The sequence below is a fragment of the Pelodiscus sinensis genome, chromosome 16 (assembly GCF_049634645.1).
Source record: "Pelodiscus sinensis isolate JC-2024 chromosome 16, ASM4963464v1, whole genome shotgun sequence".
In the NCBI taxonomy this organism is placed as follows: domain Eukaryota; kingdom Metazoa; phylum Chordata; order Testudines; family Trionychidae; genus Pelodiscus; species Pelodiscus sinensis.
In genome coordinates, this window is record NC_134726.1 from 29,917,217 (window position 1) to 29,938,184 (window position 20,968).

A 20,968-nucleotide genomic window follows, 5' to 3' on the forward strand; every position below is an offset into this window, starting at 1 on the left:
TGCTGAAGGTAATGTGCCAGGATCCCTATGACCCTAACTCTTTCTGGAAGGCTAAGAATCATTTATCAAAATTCATGAATGTGTTTACTGGAGGGTCTTGGAAGTGCAGGTCAGATCTTAGCAAAGAAAGATTTCTTTCCACTCATTTCCACTCATTTCCTCGCTTTACCTGAAATTATACTCTTTACTTCCAGGACTGTACACATGGTTGAAGTGATTATGAAGGTTTCTTACTATTAATTTGTGACTGAAAATGTGCTAGGAACACAGTTGCATTACTGCATGATTTTGCAATAATGTATATTACCCTGTGTATTGAATTATTTTGTATGGTATGGGCATTTTATTTTTTTAAGAAATCCTTCATTAGAACAAATTAGGGTGGCAAATTTTTCATTATCACAAAACTGGATTGCCATTCTGTAACATCAGAATATCCTCCCTATGCCTGTGACTTATACACAACAGATCAGTTGTTCCTGTCTCACTTCCTCAAAGCAGTAAAGGTATTGAAGAGGATAGACTACCTTTAGTAGCCTCCTTACCTTGCTGGCCAAATCAGCTTACATATACCTTTCTTTTTCAACACAACACTTTTTCAGCACTGCCCACTTTGCAGACTAGAAATATGAGACTCAGGTGACTTCTGTACAGAAGAACTGGAAATAAATTTCCCTGAAAAGAACTGATTCAGTTCCAAAGCTTGTAGTTATGATACCTTGAATCACTAGATCTAGGGCACTCCTGTACCTATGGTGCTGCTGGGCCTCTTGACTATAGTATCGGATAACCTCACAACCTGTAACATTTAATTAACCTCTCAACAACCTTAAAATTGGGAAGTGTTGTTCTCCCATTTTACAGAAGGAGAATTGAAGTGTAGAAAATCTGTGAATTGCCCAATAGCAAAGCGGAGAATTGAAATCTCCTGAGACCCAGATCACCTGACTCTCAGGCTAACAGGACTCCCATACCACTGGGGGTATGTCTACACTACCCTCCTAGTTCGAACTAGCGGGGTAATGTATGCATACCGCACTTGCTAATGAAGCCCGGGATTTGAATTTCCCGGGCTTCATTAGCATAAGCGGGGAGCCGCCATTTTTAAATCCCCGCTGCTTCGAACCCCGTGTAGCGCGGCTACACGGGGCTCGAACTAGGTAGTTCGGACTAGGGTGCCTATTCCGAACTACCGGTACACCTCGTTTCACGAGGAGTAACGGTAGTTCGGAATAGGACCCTAGTCCGAACTACCTAATTCGAGCCCCGTGTAGCCGCGCTACACGGGGTTCGAAGCAGCGGGGATTTAAAAATGGCGGCTCCCCGCTTATGCTAATGAAGCCCGGGAAATTCAAATTCCGGGCTTCATTAGCAAGTGCGGTATGCATACATTACCCCGCTAGTTCGAACTAGCGGGGTAGTGTAGACATACCCTGGACCATCCTTCCTCTCATTGTACTTAGAATTTGAGACAGCAAGTACAGCAATTTAATGGCACTTTCCCAGGATATTATATCTCAGAAATGAAATCCAGTTACTAGATATCTTTCCCATTTGTCTCACTAAGCTATCATTACAAAGCAATGTTCCCTGAGGTAGACTTTTAAGATCTAAGCAGTGGCCTTTAGAATTTTTGCTCCCAGTCTGTTCATTACAGTGCTATACAGTTAGACCTTCTGCTCCTCTGGGATTCTGTAGACCCTTTGCCTGATTGAGTATTGGACAGTTAGCCCCTTTTATCTGATACATTATACCTGCTAGAGCTATAGAGAAATGTATAGTAGACAATGAAATACAGAATAATTGTATTTTTATAGCATGATCTATCCAAAGGAGCAGAAAGATGGTCCAGTGGCTGGGACACAGACCCAGCTTCCATTCCCTGCTCCACGCTGGATTTTCTGTGTGACTTTGGATAAGTCACTTAAACTCCCTGTGCCTCAGTTTTCCATCTGTAAAACGGGGATATACTTCCCTATCTCACAGGGTCCTGGAGAGTACACTGGCACTGCTGAGATGATAATCCTCCTATTGAATTCAAGTTTAAATGGATGGACTATGATGTTCAGCAGATCAGACTAGATGATCTGGTGATACCTTTTGGCCTTAAATTCTAGAACAATCATTCTCATTCTTTCAGAGAAGTTTACATATATTGACCTTGGAACTACAGTCTGAGATAAAAATCCATCCAGGCTCTTCATGTGCTACAGAAAAGAGGGATGTGTGTGTGTGTGTGTGTGTGTGTGTGTGTGTGTGTGTGTGTGTGTGTGTAAATACAGGCAAAATGGCTAATCAAGCAGTGTATTCCATTCCAAACCATGAAGCGCGATTTTTTTTATTCCACTTTCAATTCAGTTAAGTGTATACTATGCCTTCTTTCTTCCTCTTTTGGGAGGGTGCTGAGAAAGATCAGTTAGGACTGGACCACTACGGACCAGTGCAATCAGTGTTTGGACATTTTCAGCAGGCCTAACTATCAAAGACCACGTAATCCACTAAACAGATCTGCTGTGCCTCAGATCTTTCCTGCATCCCAACTGCAGTCCACTTTTGCTATCAGCCTTTGAACATGAAAGGAACATGCTAAAGTGGCTGGGGATCTCTAAAAAAATCAAGATACCATTAGTTCCTTGGTAGCATACTGAGCATAGTTCAGGGCATATTCGTGATATGTTAAGAAATCCCTTCTAACCACAAATCTGGCAGCTTCACTGTTCTCTTTCTTGCTTGAAGGATTTGAAAAGGAAACCTTCCTCTCTGTTTTCTGGTTTGTCATCCTAGAGAGGAAAGATTCTTGTGGTCCCCAACATCTTACCTCTTAAACTTCTTGCCTCTTAAATGGATCTTCCTTGTCTCCCATAAGCCTGATAAGAGCCCTGACTCTCTGCCTTCATCCCTTTAATTTGTTTCATTTAAATCCTTTCTTCCTCTGTCCTGAAGGTTGATTTCTTGAACCATTGCTTTATGCAGATAGGCATCAGTTTTAGCAACACTCCCCTACAGTTCATCAGTGGGATAAAGTAACCTGTGTTTATCCCCCTTTGTTGACTTTGAATGTTAGAGAAAGGGCCACAGTTTCTGTGTTTGTGATAGCAAAATGAACAAATTTGTTCCTCTTACCCTGCGTACTACACAATGGCCAAGGCCATCAGAGCTTTCTTGTGTAAGAGAGCATCCACACTGCCATGAACGCTCTTGCGCAAAAACACATGACAGTGTGAATGCACTCTTGCGCAAAAAGTTCTTGCGCAAGAAGCCTGCAGTGTAGACATAGCCTATGAGTATTACTCTGTATGAACTATTGCACCATTTTGAGGTGAGAAAGGAAAAGTTATAATAAGGAAATTTTTTTAGAGTAGTTATGTGCAATTCCCTGCATCTACTCTCTCTAGAAACCAGATTTGATATCCCTGCACCTGAGACTATATCCTCTGATAGATGCATCTTCTATATTGTAACTATACAACCTTTCCCAAATCAGTAGTCTTTAGTTCAGCTCCTTAGTTTGGGGTCCCACCTGTCTTCTTTTAATTTGTGTCCTCTTAGTACTTCAGTTGGAAAAGATTCTTTCTATGAGATCAATATAACTATAGCACTTTTCTGAAGAGGGAGCAGGGGCTAGGGATGTTAGGTGCTAAACTCTCTCTAACTTTCAATTTCAATTGGATTTTGACACTGAACTATCTTAAATTCCTTTGAGAATCCCAGCCAGCAGCTACAGCTCCGTTCATGTGAAGAAGAGTTGAGTACCAGAACAAACCGTATAAAGATAAGCAAATAATGTGAATGTGTAAATCTTTGGCGTGCAGGAAAAATATGCTTCTAGACTGTGCATGTATACACATTGCATTTGCTTTTGATTTGTCCCCTGTCTCTTTAGTAGTGAGGGAGAAAATAAATTAATTTTATACAGTTAAAATTAGTTTTGTTAATGCACTCAATTTTGTTTGTATAGCATTGCATACAAGAGAGGGCTGAGTGGAATTTACAAGCATAGAAATACTTGAGAAGCTGAATCAAATTTCAGTGCAGTGAAACTGAAATAGTGACTTGTAAAGGATCTCCAAGATGAATTCCTTTATTCTCCTTCGAGTGGTGTCCCCATGGGTGCTCCACATTGAGTGCTGGTGCATCCTCTTGCCGGTGACCAGAGACTTTTCCAGCAATTTCCACCATGCCACGCATGAACTGTGGCGCCCCCTTCTGCCGTTGTTGTCCGTTAAGCGCGCGTGAGGCATGGCCCATCAGTTCATTCTCTACCGTCCTCAGCAGCAGACGGAGCCTCCTTTTCTCTTCGTATTCTATCAAAAAAACCCATCAAAACCCAGTTTAATCTCATCAGTTACCTCAACTTCCAAGTTATTTTACCCTTACCATCTGCCCCAGTCTAAAAAAGTTTTAAAAAAAACATTTTCACTGCAGCTTGCCGCCTTTCCCCCCGTGCCTCATGCTAAGATCTCCCGGCTTTAAAAGGTGTGAGTCATACTGAGATGCTATGCCCATTTCGGACGGACATTCTAAGTGTATTAAGTTCTTGGGGTAGTTGCATCAGACAAAAAAGTGCCCCCACTGCTCAAAACTCATGGCTAGAGCGTGCCGTGATCAAGCCAACAGGCTGAAGACACTCCTCTACGAAAACGGGCCTCTCAGAGCAAGGGTATGGATAAATCTCGTCCCTCTGCTCCCTCTGTCCCTATAGTCTCAAAAACGGGTCTCTCTCCAGCCCGTTTGCTACCCTTGGCACCGAGAGCCACAAGGGTCAGCACTGCAGATAGGCGCAGCACATCTGGTATGGCCCCGTCCAAGACACCGGCACCGCAAAAGAGGGCCCACACAGAACTGAAACAGAAACAGTTGGCACCGCCTGCACCAACGGCACTGACCTCACCAAAGGCACTGACCGCACCGGCGGTCCATGACAGGGACTGCTTGGCACCGACACACCAGCCTCAAGTGGCACCAACATCTGTGCTTGCCTAAGAGGTCCCGCACTGACATGCCTCCTCCAGATCACACGGCACCAGCTGCACAATCAGCACCGAGCAAACCACACACCTCAGCGTCGTCCCAGGAATGTACATGCTACCGATCCCCAGTCAGGAGCCGCACACCAATGGCACCGATTTTACCAGGATCCTCTATTCAGTCGGTGCACTTGCACAGATCATCAAATATCTCCCGATCTCCGAGCGAGGTGGGCACTGAACCCAGGAGTAGATTCTCTTCCCAACACTCCTGTCCTGCTCACAGACCTCCCTCTTGGAAACCTGGCCCCATGGCATACGCATATGCTTCACCTGCACCACCATGGTATGCACAACAGTATGGCTACCCACCAACACCATACCCTACTCATTGGCAGCCATGGGAGCCAAGCCCTAGGAAAAACCACCATCCTGCTCCTTCCCCAATCTCTAGACCACCACCAGCTTGTCCTCAAATCACCACCTCGGCAACTGAGCCTAATTTTCCAGCCCATTCTGAGGTATAAGATTCTCTCTCAGAGGGAGAAGACAGGTCTCCTTTGCACAACACCTCATCTTCACCTGATGAGGCAGTAATGGGTAACACCCTACCATTGGGTGATAACTCAAAGAAATTCCAAGACCTCTTTAAAAGGGTGGCTCTGGAGCAAGAACGTGACCTACAAGAGGTACAAGAGAAGCAATACCGGCTTTTGCGCACATTACAGCCTCCCCCTGCTTCCCGAATAGCACTCCCTATGGAAAAAGCCATTATGGACCCAGCAGACAACATCTGGCAGATTCCTCCTTCCATTACCCCAACAAACACAAGGACTGACCGCAAGTATTTCATTGCACCGAAAGGAATGGATTTCTTCTTCACCCACCCCCCACCAAACTCGTTAGTAGTGGACTCCGTTAGACATAAAGACAGACAGCCTAACCTCAGGTCTGCATCACAAGACAGAGACCACAAAAAAGTCGATATCATGGGTCGTAAGGTTTACTCCTCTGCCACCCTGCTCCTTAGAGCAGCAAACTACACTGCCATACTTGCGGATTACGACCACGCCAGTTATTCAAACTGCAGGACCTACTCCAATACTTCCCAGAACACAAGAGACCAACACTTCTTTGCATCATGCAAGAAGGCCACACTGTTTCCCATATAGCCCTACAGTCCGCAATGGACGTAGCAGACACTGCAGCTTGTATAAGAGCATCTGCCATCGTATTGCAGAGGATTTCATGGCTGCAGGCATCTGGAGTCCCAAGAGACTTACAACAGAAGGTCGAGGATTTGCCCTTTGACAAGACCAACCTCTTCACTGCTAAGACTTATGAGGCACTACAGTCCATGAAGGACTCCCGCCCCACCCTCAGGACCCTGGGAATGTATACTCCCCCTTTTAAGAGAACGAGGTATAGAACCGACCAGAGACCCAAGGAGCCATATAGGCAACAATCCAGATACGATCTCCTCCAAAAACAAAGGCTGCAACATCATAGACCCCAATGCCAGCAGCAACAACATTCCTCTATGACCCACCCACCCACAGCCAAACAACAAATTTGAAAAATATGTAGAGAGCCAGAAAGCTACCTCAATATCACTTATACCCAATCATCCTCAATTCAGCCATCATCTCTGCGCCTTTTTCCACCATTGGACCCAAATCACATTGGACAAATGGGACTTAGAACTCATCAAACATGGCTATGCCATTCCCTTCACCTCCCGCCCATCCTCCTACCCCGTCCCTCTTCAGGGACCCCTCTCACGAGACCCTTCTTCACCAAGAAGTCTTGCACCTGCTACAATTGGGTGCCATAGAACAAGTACCATCAGAATTCCAGGGTCGAGGGTTCTACTCAACCTACTTCCTAACCCAGAAAAAGAGTGGAGGATGGCGACCTATATTGGATTTGAGGAGACTCAACAAATACATTGCTTACCACCATTTCAAAATGGTAACCCTATCCACAATAATTCCCGCATTGGGTCAAGGAGACTGGATTTCGGCTCTCAACGTCCAGGATGCCTACTTCCACGTTACAATCCATCCCGCACACAGACGCTTCTTACGATTTATGGTGGGCAACCAACACTACCAATATCAAATGCTGCCCTTTGGCCTCTCAACAGCCCCCAGAGTATTCTCCAAAACTCTGGCAGTCTTAATGGCCTCACTACAACATCAGGGAGTCGTGATATTCCCATATCTAGACGACTGCCTCATAAAGGGGTCATCCTTTCAGGAAACAAAGACCATGATTGATACTACCGTAGACTTTCTGGTCAGCTTTGGTTTTCACATAAACTACACAAAATCCACACTCCACCCAACCCTGAGGTTGGAGTTTATAGGAGTCCTCATCAACACTGTGGTAGCAAAGGCTACTCTGAACACAGATTCAATACAATTCTCAATCTTATCCCAAGTGCACAGTCAGCACCAACCGTGACAGTTTGCGAATGCCTCAAAATCCTTGGACATATGGCTTCCAAAACATATGTTGTCAAGTTGGCCAGGCTCCAAATGAGAGGCCTACAGACATGGTTAGCCAAAACCTACATGCCATCCAGAGATCAACTTCCAAACTGGTTACCATCCCACCACTGATCCTCAACTCCCTGCAGTGGTGGACGAACCCACAAAACATGCTAGACTGGGTACCATTCCCACAACCTTCCCCCACACTTACAATGAAGACCGATGCACCACTCATGGGTTGGGGAGCCCATTTAGGGACCATCACAGTTCAAGGCAAATGGTCCTTTATGGAACAAACATTTCATATCAACCTCCTGGAGTTATGAGCAGTCAGATATGCATGTCAACACTTCCTACCTTACATAGCCCACAAGTCCATCATTATAGACACCACTTGCATTTACTACATCAACCGACAGAGAGGTGCACGATCCCCTTCCCTTTGCACAGGAGCCATCAAACTATGGAACTTATGCATCAGGTTTCCCCGATAGCCTCCTGCCTTCCTGGAATACTCAGTGTCACGGCGGATGTGCTAAGCCACATGTTCCACGACCAGCATGAATGGGAAATAGACATGTGTGCACTTGATGTAGTGTTTTATCAGTGGGGCCAAGCACACATAGATCTCTTTGCCACCAGAAGCAACAGGAAGTGTCACCTCTGTTGTTCCAGGGCAGCCCTAGGGAAGCACTCCCTCGGGGACGCCTTTTCTATCAGGTGGGACGCTCCACTCCTTTACACCTTCCCACCTTTTCCTCTCCTGCACAAGCTTCTCAACAAGATCAGGACAGATCAGGCTCGAGTCATACTGGTCGCACCAGCGTGGCCCAAACAGACTTGGTATCCTTACCTTCACAAGATGACAATGGCAGATCCGTATGCCTTCCCACTTCATCACAACCTTCTATCCATGGGAAGAATCTCCATCCAGAACTCCACAAGCTTCATCTCCATGCCAGGCTACTTCATGGCTCCAGGATGCCGAAAACAACTGTTCAGAAACGGTGAAAGAAATACTGATCAACAGTAGAAGACAATCCACCAGGAGAATGTTCCTCTATAAATGGAATAGGTTTTCTCACTGGTTCAAACGATTGCATATGACGCCCCTGGAATCCACCTCCTCCCCATTCTGTTGGACTGCTTATTATACCTTAAACAATTGGGCCTCGCTCTCAGCATCGTTAAAGTACACGTGGCTGTGATAGCAGCTTTTCATCACCTTGAACAAGAGGTTTCCTTCCTCGCAAACCCGATAACCAAGAGATTCCTGAAGGGCCTACAGAACACCTTTCTACCAGCCAGCCCACCAGTTCCGGTCTGGGATCTGAACCACGTACTTAAGAGCTTGACAAAACCACCCTTCGAACCACTAGTGACTTGCTCTTGGTCACATCTTTTAATGAAGGTGTCCTTCCTTGTTGTGATAACCTCCAGCAGGAGAGTGAGCGAGCTCGCTGCATTGATGGCTGAAGCCCCGTACACGGTGTTTACCAAAGACAGAGTTATACTTCGACCCTATCCGAAGTTCCTCCCCAAAGTACTTCCCCCTTCCACATCAATAAACCCATAAACTTACCTGCCTTTTTTCCCAAGCCACACACCGATCCTCTGCATGCTGCATGGCACACCCTCAACGTCTGTAGGGCGCTTGCGTTTTATATTGACCGCACCAGAGCCTGGCGAACGTCCCCTAGGCTGTTTCTGTCCTATGCAGAACGATCCAAGGGACAAGCAGTCTCATCACAGAGGATCTCAAAATGGATGTCCTCATGTATTCGAACATGCTATACACTGTATGATAAACACTTACCTGAAATCATCACAGCGCACTCCACCAGGGCGATAGTGATAGAAATGTAGCTGTGTTAGTCTGGTCTAGCTGAAACAAAAAAACAGGACTATGTAGCACTTTAAAGACTAACCAGTCTTTAAAGTGCTACATAGTCCTGTTTTTTGTTTCACCAGGGCGATGTCTTCCACTACTGCTTTCCTGAGCAAAGTCCCTCTCCAGGACATTTGTAATGCTGCCACTTGGTCATCTGACCATACATTCACACAGCACTGCACTCTCTCCTCTTGAATTGCATCATTCAGGGTGGTGGGACAAGCAGTACTATCCACAGTGACTAACACAGGGCTCCAAACCCACCACCACAGGTCGACAACTGCTGTGTAGTCACCCAGAGTGGAGCACCCACGGGGACACCATTTGAAGGAGAAGAAGGAGTTACTCATCTTGTGCAGTAATGGTGGTTCTTCAAAATGTGTCCCCCCATGGGTGCTCCACTATCCTCCCTCCTTCCCCTGCTTTGGAGCCCCATTCTCTAACAGCACGGGTAGAGAAGGAACAGAGGGACCACGCCATGCACGTGCGTAATGGATAACAACGGCATAAAGGGGCACCCAGGTGCATGTGTGGCATGGTGGAAACTACTGGAAAAGTTTAGTCGCCGACACGATGATGCACCAGCACCCAGAGTGGAGCACCCATGGGGACACAAATCTCGAAGAACCACCGTTACTGCACAAGGTGAGTAACTCTTTCTTCCTTTCAGCTCTGCTGAACCTCAAGTTGCCCTAGTCCCAGGGCCGTCCTTAGGCATAGGCAGAATAGGCAGTTGTCTAGGGCACCAGTATTTCTGGGGCACCACTCTGCCGGGATGGTCGGGAAGCAATGGAGCAGTGCAAAAAGTCAGCACTCTCCCACCCTCTCTGAAAGAGAAAGCGCCAGCTAGCCAGCTGCTTAAAGAAGCAGCAGACTTGTTTCCCATTCCTCCCAGGTGACGCAGAGGTATAGGGAGGCGGGGGCAGAGGTAACAGTTGCTCCCAGCCAGCACACCAGGGGGTGCTGGACAGGAGAGACTCCATGTGACCCACAGCGGGGAGGGAAGCACTTCCCCTCCCCATAGGAGCCGGCATTTGCTGCCTGAACAGCTTGGGCTGTGGCACCCGTCAACTTAGTTCTGGGGCCTTTCTGCGTGGTGCGGGGAGGTCAGGAGACCCGGGTCTGCACAGCTCTGTGCAGACAGCGCACTCTGCCCTAGGACTCCCCATGCCCTTAACTCCCCCCCCCCTCACAGGATGGCATTGCGGAGGTAAGTTGCTGGGGTGCAACAGCCCCTGCTGCTCAGGCAGCGTGCACGCCAGCTGTTTGGGGAGGGGAAGTGCAGTCGCACACTTCCCAGAGGTGCTGCAGGATTGCCAGGTACTGGTCCCAGCTGCCCCTGTCCCCTGCCCAAACCCCCTACAAATACCCTGTCCCCTGCCCCCACCAACACTGTCACCAGCACCATCTTGTCCCCATCCCAAGCACCCTGCCATCCACCGTAGCACCCAGCACCACCCTGTTCCTGGACCCAGCACCCTGCCAGCTGTGCCAGCATCCTTGGGACCTCATTAGTGAGGCCTGGTTTTTTTTTGGTTTTTTTGGCATCTCACTTGTGTGGCCCCAACTGACTTTTCAGTGGGTCAGTGACCCTTGACTCAAAACAGGTTCCCTGCCCCTCTCATAAATAAAGACAATGCTAAAACCTTTTGAGTTTAACATAATATTTTATTTAAAAATGAAGCCTGGCCAACATGCCCCCAAGTGGGGCCAAATCCCCATCTCACTGCAGCATCATAACACTCCTGCACCACCTGCCCCAAATCTGAGCCTATCATACACTGGAACCCCCTGTCCTGAGCCTCTTACATCCCCAAACTCCTGCATCCCCACATCCTCACTCTTCTGCCACAACATTCCTGCACCATCCACACATGGCAAATGTGTGTCCTGAGCCCATCATACTCACAACCTCCTTTCCCTGAGCCCCTCACATATCCAACACAAACCCCTGCACCCTCACATCCACAAGCCTGTGACTTGCTCAGCACCCCAACCTTCCACCTGAGCCCAACACACCCCAGCCTAGGACCCCCTCCCCAAGCCAGCATCCCCTTCTCCTGCATCCAAGTTCTCTCCCAGAGCTTGCACATCTCACCCCTTCTCACACCCAAATCCCTCATTCCCACCCCAGAGCCCACACCTCCTCTCTCAACCAAGTGAGAGCGTATAATGGCTGGGGATAGCAAGTTATGGAGAGGAGGGGAGCAGAGAGGATGGGGCCTCAAAGGGGTGGGGTCTTGGGGAAGGAATGTGATTTTAATGTATTGGTGAGTTCCTTTTTTTTTTGCGCTTGACAAACTTAGGGATTCCTTGAAATTCTGAAAAGCTGAAAAGGGTTCCATGGCCAAATAAAATTGGGAAACACTGCAGTGGAGCATGTAACAGCAGAGCTGGGTCCTAGAGAGAGCCAAATGCGCTGTCTGCAGCACAGTCTGAGGGAGGGGATTGGCTCCTGGGGTATCTGGGTAGGGGATGGGGTAGGGGTGGAAGAGCAAGTCAGGCATAGGGGCACCAGTTTAATAATCCCGCCTGGGGCACTATAAATCCTAAGGACGGCCCTGACTGGTCCCTCTTTGGATTGGGCTTTCCAGTCAGTTTCTCTTAGTTCAATAGTTGGACAATCTCTCATGTTGAATTGCCCAGTTATGTCCTATATTCTAATTAGCTTCTGCATCCTTCTTTTTCTTCCTAGGTCAACTTCCCTCATCCTGTCCAAAATCATGCTTCCAAAAATCATGGTAATTTTGTCACCGATATGGGAGCTACAGTTAACGTTCCCCTAATAATCCAATTTGAAATTGAAATGCTTCCTTCTTTAACTTGAACAAGACATTCAATTTATCTCTGTTTAAACATGCTTCTGGGTTATACGCAGGGCTCAACAAACTGCTGTTTCTACTTGCCCATAGCAAGTAGATTTCAGCCGGTCGCTCCGTGCGCCCTATTCACTGGCGCTGCGCGCATGCTCAGTGCCGGTCTGGCACATGCACGGTCCAGGGCTGGCGAGTAGCCTTAGCCACAGTTTGTTGAGCCCTGGTTATACGTATCACTATATTCTTTATTAATGAACTCAATGGACTACTTCTCTATTGCACTACATTTGACTTCAAAGAACATACTCTCCGGAACTTTTCTAATATTTTTTTAAAAGGCTTTTTTCAGTATTTAGTTTCATTTTTGCTTTCAGTGAACTTTTAGTGATCTCTGATTACATAGTTGAATTAGATAAACTGTTGGGGGATACCTGATGAGAAAATCAGGAATAAAAGATTAGAAGATAACATTACTTAAAGGGCTTAAGTAATTCTTATGGAGAATTAGAATGATTTATATTGTGTGCTATATTCTTTTTTTAAAACATTGCAGTAGTCCCATTAAATTTTTGCTTCTAAGTTGGATTGAATTCTGAAGTTCACTTTCATACAATACCAACTTGATAATAGTGGCTAGGAGTCCTGTGGCACCTTATAGACTAACTGAAGTGTTGGAGCATAAGCTCCATGCATCTGATGAAGTGGGTCTTTGCCCATGAAAGCTTATGCTCCAACACTTCAGTTAGTCTATAAGGTGCCACAGGACTCCTTGCCGCTTTTGCAGATTCAGACTAACACGGCTACCCCTCTGCAACTTGATAATGACATTTGAAATCTGAAAAAAGATTGTTTGTTAGAAAGGATGAATGCTTATTTAAGATTGAAGTAAGTAAGAGGAGGATTTTTTACCAACTTCTTATTAACATGGATGTTGAAATAAACCATTGGAAATACAGCTTATTAGGGCAACCATTTATTTTGGTGATGTCAGTTACATTGGAGATTAATCTCACAGAATGGCTCAATTGTCTCAAACCAGAAAAATAGTATGACAGTCTTATTCCATTCATTTCTTTACTTATCTATGGGCAGCTTGGTTAAACAAAATCTGCCATTTTATTTGCATAGCAAAACTTTACAAGCATGCATATTTACTTAAATGCTTTTTATAATAGATTTCAGTGTTAAAATTTATTTATCCAGTTATATAAAGTAGAACCTCAGTTATGAACAATCACCATTCCCAAAGTGTTTGTAAGCTCTGAAATAATAACTGAACAAAGCATTATGGTTTTTCTGTCAAAAGTTTACAACCAAACATTAACTTAATACAGCTTTGAAACTTTACTCTGTCGAAGAAAAATGTTGCTCTTCCCTTTTCTTTTTAGCAGTTTACCTTTAACATAGTACTCTGCCCTGTGTGCTTGCTACTGTTTGGCTGATTGGTTGGTTGGTTTTGAGGTTGGTGGGTTGGATTAGTTTTTCTGCTGCTGCCTGGTGGGGTACTTCCTGTTCCAAAGAAGGAGTGTGGTTGACTGGTCAGTTCATAACTGTGGGTTTCTACTGTATTCTTTTTCTTATTATTGATTCTCTGTACTTACAGTTTTCAATACATTGTCAGAAAAGTTAGGGATATTAGAAAGAAATATACTTTCTTTTGTCCTGAATGGAAATGATGGGATGTCTGATATGTTCTGTATCAAGATTAAGACAAAAATTGTAGAATTTTCTTAATTTGCTCCACTTACTGACCTATTTGGAATTAATGAGATGTTAAACATTATCAAAGTTGGGAAACATAATTAAAAAAACCAACATGGATGATACATAGTGATATTTTAGTAATGGTTCTGTATCTGGGTTTAATTTATGATACTGTAGTTATAAAGCAAAATACTTGGAAGTGTGCAATGGCTTATTCTTCTAAGCCATTGAAATCTTTCTGATGTTAAAACTTTGAGAAGTTTCTTTGCAGTAGTCTGCATTTCATAATTTTCACAATTTTCCTATTGTACCAAAGACTATCTGCAAATGAACTTTGGGTGACTACCAACACAAGAAGAGACCCATAATTTTCATATTGACTGAATGATCAAAGAGAGAACAATAGGCCTTTCCCTCAAAAATTGTAAAGATATAACTTTCAGTCCTTCAGTAGTAAATCCACACACAGTTTGCTGGAGTATGAAAATGTTTGTGTTTGGTATAAAATAAGCTTTGATAGGAAGATTAGCAATTTTAACCAAAAGGTTAGTCGTCCAGGGAAATTCAGCTGTCTGAAAATCAGAGAGCGATTAATAAAGGTCCCATTCAGGCTGATTGCTCATGCTGAGATTTCTAATCCTTCCTCAGTTGGGCTCTAACCTGATTGATAGCACTGATAATGACAGCTTAATAAATTTCATTGTCACCTTACAAGAACATTTTAGATAATTTGTGTGCTAGTAGCACCCCTTGTTTATGGCATGATTGATTCTTCTGATATCTGGGGCGGATTGTTATTCTTTTTTGAAAAGGAAAGGAAAATAAAAGGAAAGGGCAGTAATCTATTTCCTAGCCTGTCATTAGGTCTCCCAGCTCTACTAGGTTTATAAACATTTTTGGGGGGCTATACTTTATCTTGTTGTCAGTTTGACAAGATACAAAAAATATTCAAACTTTCAGTAAAGTGGTAAAGTAGAATATGCAAAGACATTTATTTCTAGTTCCTTTATGCGAAGTAGAATATGCAAGACATTTATTTCTAGTTCCTTTATGTGGATTATATATTTAAATTATTTAAATTTCAAAATATAATTATGTTACATTATTGGTAAATCATTGACAAAAAAGCATATAGAGAAGAAAACTATAAATATTAATTTAATGTGCTATATTAAAACCTGTAAACATTTAGGGTAAACATTGCAATTAAAAATACAACCATCACCTAATACAAAAAAATCAGTGCACTATTAGAATATAATAATTTGTTGATTCTTAAGAGCAGTACTGCCACCATTTGGAAACACAATCACAACCAAGATGTCATTTTAAAAAAATAGTGGGATGGAAGAATGAACAACATCTAAGTTATTCATTAGTTGTTTTTAAAACAAACAAACAAACAAACCCAATTTGTATAAGAAAGCATGGAATAAGATACACTAGCATCATTGCACTAACCATTTAAGTTAACATTAATCAAAATATTACTTTTCATTTAAAAAGTTATATCTATATCAATAGGTAGATAGATAAATAGATAGATAAAATCCATCTAAAACTGGGGGAGGGAACCTTTTTAGGGGTTGAGGGCCACTGACCCACAGAAAAATCAGTTGAGAGCCACACACAAAAAGCCCTCACTGATGTGGCACCCAAATGAGAAGGAGAAAGACATTCCCCTCACACACCAGAACCTAAGAGGGCCCAGCCTAGTAGACGACTGTGTGTTCTCCAACATCATGATGGGTCAGCGGGGGGAGGGGGGCTGGAGTGCCAGCAAAGGCTCCTTAATATTGGGGGAAGCCCTGAGCATTGGGGGCCGGATCCAGAAAGCTGGGGGCTGTATCCGGCCTCTGGCCCTGAGGTTCCCCACCTCAGTTTAGAAAAATAACACAAAATTTGGAAAAAGCACTGGGAGCTTTTAAAATGTAAAGTAATGGAAATGAAACTTTACAAAATGTAACTGAATTCAAACATCATGTGGTGTAATTGAGTAGACACTGAGGCCCAAATATAATTTTCCTGCTTAATAATTTAGAATGTACTTGCATTTCTACATAATTCTCTCTCTCTCTCTCTCTCTCTCTCTCTCTCCCTCTCCCTCTCTCTCTCTCATGATTAATGGGTATAAGAATCACAATAGGTCAATATACAAACAGAAGAATTGGGCATGGCAGTGGTAGGGATTTTATACATTGAAAATGATGAGACGAAATCATTCGGAATGTGATTTTCTAAAAATGTAATACAAAGGAGGAGAGAGACTTGTATGTATGGGCTAATCTCAGGATGACTATGAGCTTCCAATGTCACATGTCTAATAGTGCTTGCTAGCACCTTTTCTCACAAAGAAGCTCAAGTGTAATCACCACTGTAGGTTGGGTTCCTTTCAGCTTTTTGTTTGATTTTTTTTCTAGAACACAGGTGAAATTGCTTTTACACATGATTAAACCTCTATTTCATATTTTTTTGTACTGAAGCTCTGTGATCTGGAAAACAACATATTTGTATTTATGCACTATTACACCAATGGGAGCTGAATTTTGTAGACTTCCTTATTGAATAACTTGGTCTAAATTAATTGGAATTTGAGTAGTGCATAAAACCAGCATTGACTTATTTTCTACTGATTTTTTACATGAGATTTGTGGGATCTGGAAAGTAATATTGCTGTAGTTTAACATTGTTAGGAACCTAATTTTATAGAATTTTTATCTGAATAATCTGACAAACAAGCAGTTCTGACTCAGTTCCTTATTGACTTTTTTGAAAGCTCTATCATCTGGATAGTAATTTGTCTTCAATACTTGGGTCCATAGTTAGTGTAATGTGGTAAAATAAAGTTTGTCTTTTTTCTGTGTTAAACCAGTCCTCTATGAACTGAAAGTCTTTTATATTCTTAGGCTTTTAAGTACATTAAAATTTTAATTTTCCCTCACAACACCCATATGAGCCAAAAAAAATATCTTCCGGAAATAGCTTATTTCGAAGTAGAATGTCCACACTACAGAGAAGCCTCGAAATTAGTCTGAGGCAGGCTCCTCTAATATGGACGCGCTGTCTTGACTTAGAGCCCCAGGAGGCACCAGGGAGGAATGACTTTAGAATGGTTCTGGTGAGGAGCTATTTCTACATAGCAGCAGTGGAACGTCTACATACATCCTCTTCCAAAAAACTTTTTTGGAAAATGGCTTATTCCTCATGGAATGAGGTTTACTGCCATTGGAAAAAGCTGTCTGTTATTTCGATTTTCTGACTAAATAATGCAATTGCCATGTGGACGCTAGTGTAGAGGCACCTTAAGACAACCAGGAATAGAGTCCAGATTCCATGCACAAATAGGCCTTGAATGTTTACTTAACAAATTCAGTACCACTAATGGGGTATTTTGTCACTCTAATTTAAATAAAGATTAAGAAAATCTGAAAACTCAATTTCTTTTTGAACACTGTCTTTTCAATTGGTCTATCAGTTGTGGTAATGTTTAGTTTTAGGTAGTTTGCTAGTTCATACAGTCAAGTTAGTTGATTGTATCTGTGATAAGATAACAGAGGACAGATCCTGCACTCATAAATGTCAGTGGATGTTTATTTGGACTTGGAAGATTTCATAATTCTATTGGATATTTCTTCCCACATGAAGCAGGAGCATCTTTTATGCTTGCATTAATAGCCACTAATATCACCTCATGGAATATTTGTTCATTTCTGAACCAAAAAAAAAATAAGAGTTGCCTGTTACATGTATTTGACCCTGAATGTTATGAAACCAATTTAAAACCTGTGATTGGTCACAGAAAATGCAATTTAAGTCAAGGTAGTTAGAGACAGTTTTGGAACACACATAAATACTGACATTTTGTAAGGTGTTTTGGGCTAAGCTAGTGGTTTTCAAACTATGGGTTGCGATCCAGTCTGGGTCACAGAACATCAGGCCCTGGATTGCCTTGCTGTAGAGGTAGCAGGTGACCAGCAGGGATGCTAAGGCAGCTTCCTGCCTGTCCTGGCACCCCAGACTGCACTGCGCCCCAAAGTGGCCAGCCAACCATCTGGATCTTAGGCAGGGGAGTCATGTGGTTCTGAGCTGTCTCTACCCTGAGCACTTGCTCCATATTCCCATGCCAGTGTTTGGCCAGTGGAGGCTGGTTGGGCCTGTGCCTGCCGGTGAGAGCAGAATGGAGACTTACTTGCTTGCCTCCGCCTAGTATCCAGACCTTCTGGCCATTTCCGGGGTGCAATGTGCTAGCACGGGCAAGAAGCGTGCCTTAACACCTCCACATTGCTGACTGGGAGCCTCTGGAGGTAAGCCCATGCCCAAACACTGAGCACTAACCTCCTGCCCTAGCCCTGAGCTCTTCCCCCAACCCAAAGTCTCTCCTGCACCCCAAACTCCTCATCTCCTATCCCACAGTCTGCATCCCCAGATGGAGCCTGCATCCCCTGCACTGCACCCATCTGCCCAGCCCTGGGTCCTCTCCAACTCTCTTAACCCTTCTGCTCCACCCCCAGTCTGTAATCCCCTGCTACACTTAAACATCTCATCCTTGATCCCAGCCCAGAGCCTTCACCCACAGATGGAGCCCTCTCACCTAATATTCCCTCTAACTTTTTCTATGCACGTCCTGAATACATTTTGTTATGTGCACCGAGGCATGTGTTGACATACACGACCAGAAGAAACAGGTGTTGTTCTACTCATCAGCTGGAAGACATTTGCATCTCTCCTGGGTGGCTTCCTTCCCAAGTGCACAACTTACAGGGACCACTGCTCCACTGTTCTCTCTTGCAACCCGAAATCCTCAGCCCTGACCCCACCACAGAGTCTGCATTCTTGTCAAAAGATATAATTATGATGTATCATGGGCATCAAGAATTTTCTTCACCTGGGTCACAAGAAAAACATTGCTCTGAGCTGATCTTTTATCAAAATTCATTTGCCTGGAGACTTATCCTGCTATGATGATCACTTCAGGGTTTTTTTTTTTTCTTTCAAAAAGGATTTTTGAAGTTTTGCATATGGATTTAGTGTTAATGAAAGTACGAAACAAATAAGAATGGTTATTACCAGGCATATTAAACACAGATGTAGGTGTTGTGCAGATTTTGATTGCATACCTCTTGGGGTTTTTGGGGGTTTTTTTTTTTGCCATGTAAACACTTATGGAGAGGAGCTGAAGCTGAGAATTCCAAACTTGTTTTAACTTGTGAACCAAGCAGCATTTTCAGCATGTTTCTAGGTACAGAAAGTTGATGCTTAGAAGGTAACATTTAGGTCTTGGACAGCCTAGTCCCCTATTTTATTAAATATTTTAGGAGGAAATTGGCTAAATATTGGTATCCTAAAATCAATTTTGTTCATTTTCAGAATAATCAAAAAATTATTTCTCTTGTATGTTTCAGATGATGTTCCACCCTACTTCAAGACTGAGCCTGGTTTGCCCCAGATCCATCTAGAGGGGAATCGTCTTGTACTTACATGCCTTGCAGAAGGCAGCTGGCCTTTGGAATTTAAGTGGTTACACAATGATACTGAGATAACTGCCTACTCCACTGAATATAAGTAAATGCTTTTTAAAAATATTGTTTAATTGCAATAATATTTGTGATTGCACTTAGAAAGATTGCTATTAGCCACAATAACAGTGTGATAATGATGACAGTGCCAGTGCATCATGAAGAAAATTGGAACAATGGGACAAAATAAACAAAAATTAGATGTTTTGTACAGTTAATTGGTTAGATTTTTAAAATGTCTTGCTGTTTTGCTAAAAGAAGGCTTATAACTTGTAACAATAAAGGCCCTAAAATGGGAATTCAGTAAAAGGAAATGCTTACAATATCATCTTCTAGTGTACTCACCTTTGAAAACAGGAATTTTCTTTTAAAAACACAAATTTTTGTTTTAAATTAAACGAAAGGCTTTTCATTTCACTTTCCATTTTTGCCTCACTCCAGCTGCTACTCTAGTACCTTCTGTCTCCATCTTGGAGACCAAGTATGGTGGGTTGAAAGCAGAGTCAGATTTATACAGTATGGCTACGTCTAGACTGGCATGATTTTCCGCAAATGCTTTTAACGGAAAAGTTTTTCATTAAAAGCATTTGTGGAAAAGAGCGTCTAGATTGGCATGGACGCTTTTCCGCAAAACCACTTTTTGCGGAAAAGCATCCGTGCCAATCTAGACACACTTTTGCGCAAAAACGCCCCGATTGCCATTTTCCATGGACAATCTAGTGGTGAGGAAAATGTTCTTTTTGAGCTCCAAAACAAGTAACCAGTGCAATTCTTACAGCAGACCATAAAACCTATTTACATCCTGGTCTATATGGGAGGGAGGATGGGTGCTGCTGCTTCAGGGTGAAATATGACTGTCTGCAGGCAACAGAGGGAAATATCCTCTTCCTCCCCTCCTCATCAGGTGCTCATAGGCCATTGGCCCACCTGAGTTCCTTCCAGTCAGTCCCCTGACTCAGGTGATGCTTCTTTCTTTAGCTCAGAAGGGAGGGAGTGGTCTCTTAAAGTTGCCACAACTCTGTTTCTTCTCCCTGGCAGACAGAGCTCCCCCGCATTCAAGATTATAGGGAATGAACAATGCAATCCCTAGTACAAAATCACCACTCTTTTTTTGTTTAAACTTAAAAAATAACAAATGGTCTGATAGCACTTTATAGACTAACAATACAGGTAGATGGTATCATGAGCTTTCATGGGCACAGCCCACTTCTTCAGATGTTGAAAGGAAGCCAAATAAAAATATGGGGAGCGTTTATCTTTTTTATTTTAAAAAAAGTTTTTGAATAAAAATGCAAAAATACAAATTGTTAAAATAATAATATAATGCAAGCTGATAAATTCTGTGGCCTCAAGATTCATGTTAGCTCCTTGAATACTTTATGTGACACTTCTTTCTAGATTTGGGTTTTTTGTAGTTGGGTCTTGTGTCATTTAGAATAAATTAAACACAATTAGTACAATGAAGTTTGCTAATACAAAAGTTGTCACTTCACCCATTTCCATTTCTCTACTCCACCCATGGCCAACCCACGGCTCGCAAGCCACATGCGGCTCTTTTCCTCCCCCAGGGTGTGGCTCA

The 20,968-nt window shown here is 43.4% G+C and overlaps 1 protein-coding gene across 7 annotated transcripts in view; it reads left to right on the forward strand.

Annotated features, from left to right (window-relative positions):
- SDK1 (sidekick cell adhesion molecule 1) overlaps positions 1–20,968 on the forward strand; it is an 855,588-nt gene that overhangs the window by 315,667 nt on the left and 518,953 nt on the right. For all 7 annotated transcript variants that reach the window (XM_075899629.1, XM_075899627.1, XM_075899628.1 and 4 more), the window contains one exon: positions 19,276–19,435. In XM_075899629.1, coding sequence (XP_075755744.1) covers positions 19,276–19,435 — 160 coding nt within the window. The remainder of the gene's footprint in view (positions 1–19,275; positions 19,436–20,968) is intronic.